The sequence below is a fragment of the Propithecus coquereli genome, unplaced genomic scaffold (genome assembly GCF_000956105.1).
Source record: "Propithecus coquereli isolate 6110/MARCELLA unplaced genomic scaffold, Pcoq_1.0 Scaffold140, whole genome shotgun sequence".
Lineage (NCBI taxonomy): Eukaryota > Metazoa > Chordata > Mammalia > Primates > Indriidae > Propithecus > Propithecus coquereli.
The window spans coordinates 4,990,426-4,997,706 of NW_012138303.1; the positions used below are offsets into that span (position 1 = coordinate 4,990,426).

General features: G+C 47.2%; 1 protein-coding gene across 1 annotated transcript in view; it reads left to right on the forward strand.

The window, feature by feature from the left end:
• Positions 1-1,805: 1,805 nt before the first annotated feature.
• Positions 1,806-7,281, forward strand: part of CD244 (CD244 molecule, natural killer cell receptor 2B4) — a 31,574-nt gene continuing 26,098 nt past the window's right edge. Inside the window, exon 1 of the mRNA XM_012639533.1 lies at positions 1,806-1,901. Within this exon, the coding sequence (XP_012494987.1) occupies positions 1,841-1,901 (61 nt within the window). The 5' untranslated portion in view covers positions 1,806-1,840. The remainder of the gene's footprint in view (positions 1,902-7,281) is intronic.

The following is a 7,281-nucleotide window of genomic DNA, read 5'->3' on the forward strand; positions in this document are numbered from 1 at the left end:
CACCTTGGGAAAAGACAAAGGAGAGAAGAGATGATATCATTAGACCAGCTGGAAAAAGCTATGCAGGGCTTAAAAAACAAAAACACGAAAGCCTCAGCTAGGTCTAGAGTTTTTTACATGCATACTCTCAGGTATGTTTTTTTAATTTGATCTCGAAAACTACCTTGTGAGAGAGAGGGGCAAATATTGTTGACTCTGCAGGCTCAGGAAGTAACTTGGCCAGGATCACACAGATCAGCAGGTGCTGAGCGTTCAAGTTCAAGTCTTTGGCTCCAAATCCAGTGCTCTGCCCAGAACCCCACTGCTGCCTCTATTGGCAGCTGACCCTCTCAGTCTACCTCCTGCTGCCGAGTTGAGACAGGGTGACTGGAAATGGATGGAAGGATGGAAAAGGGAAGAAGGGCGGACCGGAAGTGAACCAAAAGTATTTGCTGCTAAGGTGAAAGCGGAAGAAAGGGGCATGAACCCTGGGGCACAGCCATCTAAGCTTACTCGGGGAATTCCCAGCTGAGAGCTGCTCCCTTCTTCCTCCAACCCTGGAGTCCAGGATGCTCTGAGACCTGGATCTTACATTTTAGATCCCCATCTTCCAGTGTCCAGGGAAGTTGGATGTCGCTGCCCCCACCCCTCCACAGAGGCCTGAGGCCATCCAAAGCTGCCCGGCCCTTTCTGGAGGGTGGAATCCAAGTGCGGATGGGAAGGGCAGCAAAAATGGGCCCATCCCCTTTCTGGGAGAAGGCAAGAGAGGGCAGAGAGAACTATTATGGGAAAGTAGAAAAAGATGTACAACAGGAATATAGAAGTACAGACCTGACACTTGGAGAAAACCAAATTCTAATGAAAAAAATTTGATTGGCTTATGTTTAAATTTTGGTATCCACTTCCATAGAATCCCCAGGCCTGTTAGATTTTCCTAGTGTCCCCAACCTCTCGGGTCTCTTCCTGTGTCACCCCAGCTACTCATCCTGTTCTTCAACATTATCACCCTCTTATCTGGGGTTCTGCGTCTCAGCTCCCTATCCTAGGCCCTCCGCATCTCCCTCTTCCCCTCAACAATTCTGTGTGATGGGCCAGTCTGGGATAATGGCTGTTTCGTCCTCATGTAGAGCTCTGTGTACCGCCAGTAGGATGAAGAGAATTGGAAAATTGCTGGGGCATCTGCCCTTTGAATGAAGCAGCCAGGCTGGGGCAGAGAAAGCGATACAATTTTTTTTTTTTTTTTTTGAGACAGAATCTCACTGTGTTGCACGGGCTAGAGTGCCGTGGCATCAGCCTAGCTCACAGCAACCTCAAACTCCTGGGCTCAAGCGATCCTCCTGCCTCAGCCTCCCGAGTAGCTGGGACTACAGGCATGCACCACCATGCCCGGCTCATTTTTTCTATATATTTTTAGTTGTCCAATTAATTTCTTTCTAATTTTAGTAGAGACGGGGTCTCGCTCTTGCTCAGGCTGGTTTCGAACTCCTGAGCTCAAACAATCCGCCCGCCTCGGCCTCCCAGAGAGCTAGGATTACAGGCGTGAGCCACTGCGCCTGGCCAGGGATACAATTTTGAAGCTGGTTTTGTGAGTCCCTGAGAACACTGAGCACCCACCCACTTGCCAACTTCACAAGTTTATCTTGTGGCAACTCTCAGACCAGGTCCAGGGGCTGGGGCTTTCTCAGCAGCCTGTCAGCTCTCAGCACACATTAACAGCCTTGAACTGAGGAAGCTGTGGCCAGACAGGCGGTGAGGGCGCTGTGCTTCCCACCGTCCTCTTGCTGCCTAACTAACAGCTGCTGTGCTCGGCAGAGCGTCCGGTGGGGCAGAGGGCCTGGCCTGACCTCTCTGTCCTCTGGGGATGCTGGGGCAAGCTGTCACCCTCACATTGCTCCTGCTCCTCAAGGTGCCTCAGGGCCAAGGTAAGGAGGGCCAGCGGGGGTTGTGAGCCTGTGGACTAAGGGCAGTGCCCTCAGGAAGGTCAGAGCCCGGAGCCTCCGGCAGTGCCACTTACGCGGTCACCTGGGCCTAGGACTCCAAGGGGCTCCTGAGAGCTCTGACACTCTAAGTCAGACAGGACAGGCTGGCAGGGGGTCAGCAGGTCCTTGAGAGGCGCATCTGGCCCTGCCAGCAGTAATCCAGGCAGGCTTGGGCGAGGAGATTCTTTCCCACTGGCTTCAATTTTCCTTTCTGTGTAGTGGGGAGAAAAGCCTCCTTCCAGCTGCCTTTAAGGGCAAAGGAAACCTCATCCTCTAACTGGGGAGCGAGAGGAGAAGCTACCCCAAGGCAGCTGGGTGGTTCTGGAGCTCAGAGACGGGCAGATGGATCCCTGAGGCAGGAAAGCTGGGAGGTGGGGTGGGGCCAGCGGCCAGACAGAGCCCGGTCTTTCATCTCCTCGGCTCCTCCAGCAGCCCAAGGGCACAGGGCCTGGGAACGATTAGGGAAATATTGGTTTTGGGCAGGAGGAGGAGACAGTAAGAGGAGGCTCCACAGCAAACCTAAAGCCGTCAGCTGGGCACAGCCATCTAAGGCTTACTCTGGGACATCCCAGCTGAAGGCCACTCCCCTTTTCCTCCAACCCTGGAGTCCAAGATGCTCTGAGACACAGATCGTGCATTTTAGATCAGCAACTCTGCGAGGGGCTTCGTGGGTGGGGGTGGAGTGAGAGGAGGGCACACTCTGGGCACCAAGGGAGGAAACTGAGGCACAGGGTACTGTTGGTGCAAGGCTGAGTAGAAGTCCGATATGGAATAAAGTCCCATGCCCGGGTACTCAGTTTAAGCATTCTGTGTCTGCCAGGAAGACCCAGTCAAGGCTCAGGTGGACTGAACCTTGGCAATGAGGCAGGCAGCCTAGGGTAGAGCACGAAGAGAAGGGAGCAGCAAGGGAGCTCTGGTGGGACCCAGGGGCACAGGATTCTAGGCAAGAGAGCTAGGGTGGAACCTGGTCCAATTAGCCTGGGAAGCAGCTCAGAAACCTGAAGGAGGCCTGATGGGATTTGGTGCCTGGCTTTGGGGATGAGAGTGACAGAGGCAGAGGCTGACCCTGAGGTTATGCGCCTGTGTGACAGAGGACGCCGCTCCCTCCACCCTCACACCCAGGGCTTCAGCTCCATGTCTGGCTGGCCCTGCAGCCCATTGCAGGGGGAAGCTGGTGAGTGACTCCTTGGGCACAGGGAGGGATGGACTTTGGTCTTCCTGAGCTTCTCCCTTGCCTTGCCATGTCCTGTGTCGGTGGGGCTGCACTGGCGCAGGCTGACTGCAGCTTCTCTGTTTCTTTCTTTTAACTTTTAAACTTCTTAGTTTGAAATCATTGCAGAGTTCCAGAGAAGTTGCAAGAATAGTACAGAGAACTCTTGTATTTCCTTCACCTTGAGTTACCAGTTAACATTTTATCACATTTGCTTTATTTTTTTCTTTCCACATATATGTGTATATGTCTAAATTTATAATCATAATTATTTTTGCTAGACCATTTAAGAATAAGTTGCAGACATCATGCCCCTTTACTGCTAAATATTTTAGCACTTATTTCCTATAAGCAAGGACATTCTCACATCGTTATAGTTCAATCTTGAAATTTAGTAAATTTAACGCTAATACAATCAAATATGCAGTACATATTCAAATATTACCAACTTTCCCAATAATGTGCTTTATGGCATTTTTTTTTCATGATCCGGGATCCAATCAGGATCACGTATGACATTCGGTTATGTTTCTCCAATCATCTTCAATTTGCAACGATATGTTTTAATCTTTCTCCATCTTTCATGACACTGCATTTTTGAAGAGTATAAGCCAGCAGCTTTGTGGAAGGTTCCTTAATCTGGGCTTGTCTGTTGCTTCCTTTATGAGTCAGGTTATCACGTGCATTTGGGGCAGGAATATCACAGAAGTGATGCTCTGCCTTTCTCACTGCATCTCATTGGGAGACATATGATGAGAATGAATTATTTTTAAAAACTTTGTTTACTGAAAAGTTTAATATGGATACTACTTTTTGTTTTGTTTTGTTTGTTTTGAGAAAGGGTCTTGCTCTGTCATCCAAGATGGAGTGCGGTGGCATGACCACAGCTCACTGCAACCTTGAACTCCTGGGCTCAAATGATCCTCCTGTGTCAGCCTTCTGAATAGCTGGGACTACGGGCAGGTGCCGCCATGCCATTCTAATTTTTAAGTTGTTTGTAGAGATGGGGTACTGCTATGTTACCCAGGGTGGTCTCAAACACCAGGCCTGAAGTGATCCTCCTGCCTTGGCCTCTCAAGAGTGCTAGGATTACAGGCGTGAGCCACCGTGCCTGGTCATGCATACTATTAGTATTTATGTAAGATGCACACAACACTCTTGAGTTTTGCAAAAATCTTCCAATGCTTTCCCCTTTTAGGCAAAGTAAAAGTCATGCATTTTACAATGGCCTAAGTGACCTGGTCTCTGGGACTTCCTCTTCTTCATCTCTCCTCTTGCTCACAGCGCTTCAGCCACGCTGGTGCTGGTCCTCGAGCACGCTTCCTGTGAGGGCTTTGCACCTCCAGTGTTCTCTTCCTGGAATGCTGCTCCTTTCCTGGCCATGTGGCTTGCTCTCTCACGCCCTCAGGGTTTGGCTCAAATACCACCTTCCCAGTGATGCCTTCCCCCCTGAGACTGTCCCACCATCCCGCAACCCCTTATCTCTCTCCGCTTAATTTTTCTTCATTGTCCTTATCTCCATTTTACGTTCTATCCCGTTTACTTATTTTATTTTCTGTCTCCCAGTCTCCTCTTCAGCCTATGAGAGTGTAAATTCCTTGAGTCTTTTGTCTGTTTTGTCACCATGGTATCCTCAGCATCTAGAGCAGTACCTGGCACCAGAAGACCCTCCGAAAATATTTATTTTCACAACAACATCCCTCCCTCTATTCTCATTCCTTCCCTGGATATGATTTGAACAGCTCTGCACCAGGCACTTGGCTAGGTATTAAGGATTCAGTGGTGCATAAGTCCAGGGCCCCTTTGTTCACGAGCCTACGGTCTTCTGAATCAGTATGTATTTACAGTTGTGATGAGTGCCCAGCACAGTGCCTAACACAGTAGGATGTTCACATATGTTTGTTGAGTGAATAAGTGAATTTTATTCAGGTATCACAGGGGCAGTCTGGGACGATTTTGGGTCAGATATAATAGGGAGTGGGGACTTTCAAATCACTGTCCATGCGGGCGAGGTGTGGTGGCTCACACCTGTAATTCCAGCCCTTTGGAAGGCCAAGGCAGGAAGATTGCTTGAACCCAGGAAGTTGAGACCAGCCTGGGAAACATAGCCATACCCCGTCTCTACGAAGAATAAAAAAATCAGCCAGGTGTGGTGGCACACACCTGTAGTTCCAGCTACTCAGGAGGCTGAGGTGGGAGGATTGCTTGAGCCTAGGACTTCAAGATTGCAGTGAGCTATGGTTGTATCACTGCACTTAAGCCTGGGTGATAGAGTGAGACCCTGTTTCACAAAAACCAAAAAACAAAAACAATAAAGCCCAGATCACAGGAATAGGCCTGGGCCCTAAAATTCATTTTGGACCCTAAATTCCGGTTTTGGTTGTCCATTCCTAGGAATCGCAAAGGCCATGCTGGAGCCTGTGAATCCCCAGAGGCTTTGGAGCCTGGAGTGAGACATGCCAGACAAGAAAAGGGCTGGGGCATCTCACAAATTAGCTCTGAGGATTGCGACTGTTTGCATAGATGTGTAGAGACTTTCACTTCTCAGGGAGGGGTCTCTAATTGCAGCTGCTTTGGCTGGGATCCAGGCAAGCTCTAGGAAGGCTAGAGTTGTTTTTACTCTTCCCTTCCTCATTGCACTTCCCCTCAAACAAAGGGTGAATGGTGAAATAGCTGGGCCCGGAACAGAGAGTGGACTCAGAGAAGCCCAGGCTGCAGCATCATTTTGAAGGGAATCCATCTTTCTAAAAATCAGTCTAGGGAAAGCCAGACCACTGTCTTTATAAACTAATCTTTTTTATTTAAGTGCAACATGTATACAGAAAAGTGCACAAAATTATAAATGTACCTCTCAATGACTCATTGTTAAATGAACATAATCTTGTATCTATCACTTGTTCTGTCCCATTCATTGTCTCCTCCCTCTACTACAAATCTAACCACTATTCTGACTTCTATCATTCACCTGTATATAAATGGAATCCTATGGTATGTACTCCTGTGTCTGGCTTATTTTGCTCAACATCCTATGAGATTTATCTCTGTTACTACTTGTAGCTGATCATTTTCATGGCTGTATAGTATTTCATTATATGACTATACCATGGTTTTCTCACTCATCCTATTACTGATGAACCTTTGGCTTGTTTCCAGTTTTGTTTTTGCTATTATAATAATGCTGCTATGAGCCTTTTGTACATGCATGTCTGTTGAGTATGTCTCTGAGTATTAGTCCCCTGTCAGATGAATTATGGGCAAATGTTTTCTGTAGGTGTCCTTTATTTTTTCATTTCAAAGTATTACGGGGGTACAAACACTTTGGTTACATACATTGCCTTCGCATGACCTGAGTCAGAGCTACAAGCATGCCCATCTCCCAGACAGTTCCCTACCCATTAGGTGTGAATTTACACATCCCCTTCTTCCTACCTGCCCAACACCTTACACCTCACGAATGTTATTTCCATATGTGCATATATGCGTTGATCGATTAGTACCAATTTAATGATATTAATGGTACATGTGGTGCTGGTTTTTCCATTCTTGTGATACTTCACTTAGAAGAATGGGCTCCAGCTCCATCCAAGATAATACAGGAGGTAGTTCACCATTTTTTTATGGCTGAGCAGTACTCCATGGTATACATATAATACATTTTATTAATCCACTCGTGTTGATGGGCACTTGAGTTTATTCCACATCTTTGCAATTGTGAATTGTGCTGCCACAAACATTTGAGTGCTGATGTCTTTTTTTAAAGAATGTCTTTTTTTTCCTTTGGGTAGATACCCAGTACTGACATTGCTGGATCAAATAGTAGGTCTACTTTTAGGTCTTTGATGTATTTCCATACTACTTTCCATAGAGGTTGTACTACTTTACATTCCCACCAGCACCATATGAGTGTTCCTATCTCTCTGCATTCATGGCAATGTTTGTTGTTTTGAGATTTTTTGATAAAAGCCATTCTCACTGGAGTTCAGTGATATCTCATTGTGGTTTTGATTTGCATTTCCCTGATGATTAGACATGTTGAACATTTTTTCATATGTTTGTTGGCCATTGGTCTATCTTCTTTTGAAAAGTTTCTGTTCATGTCCTTTGTGCACTTTT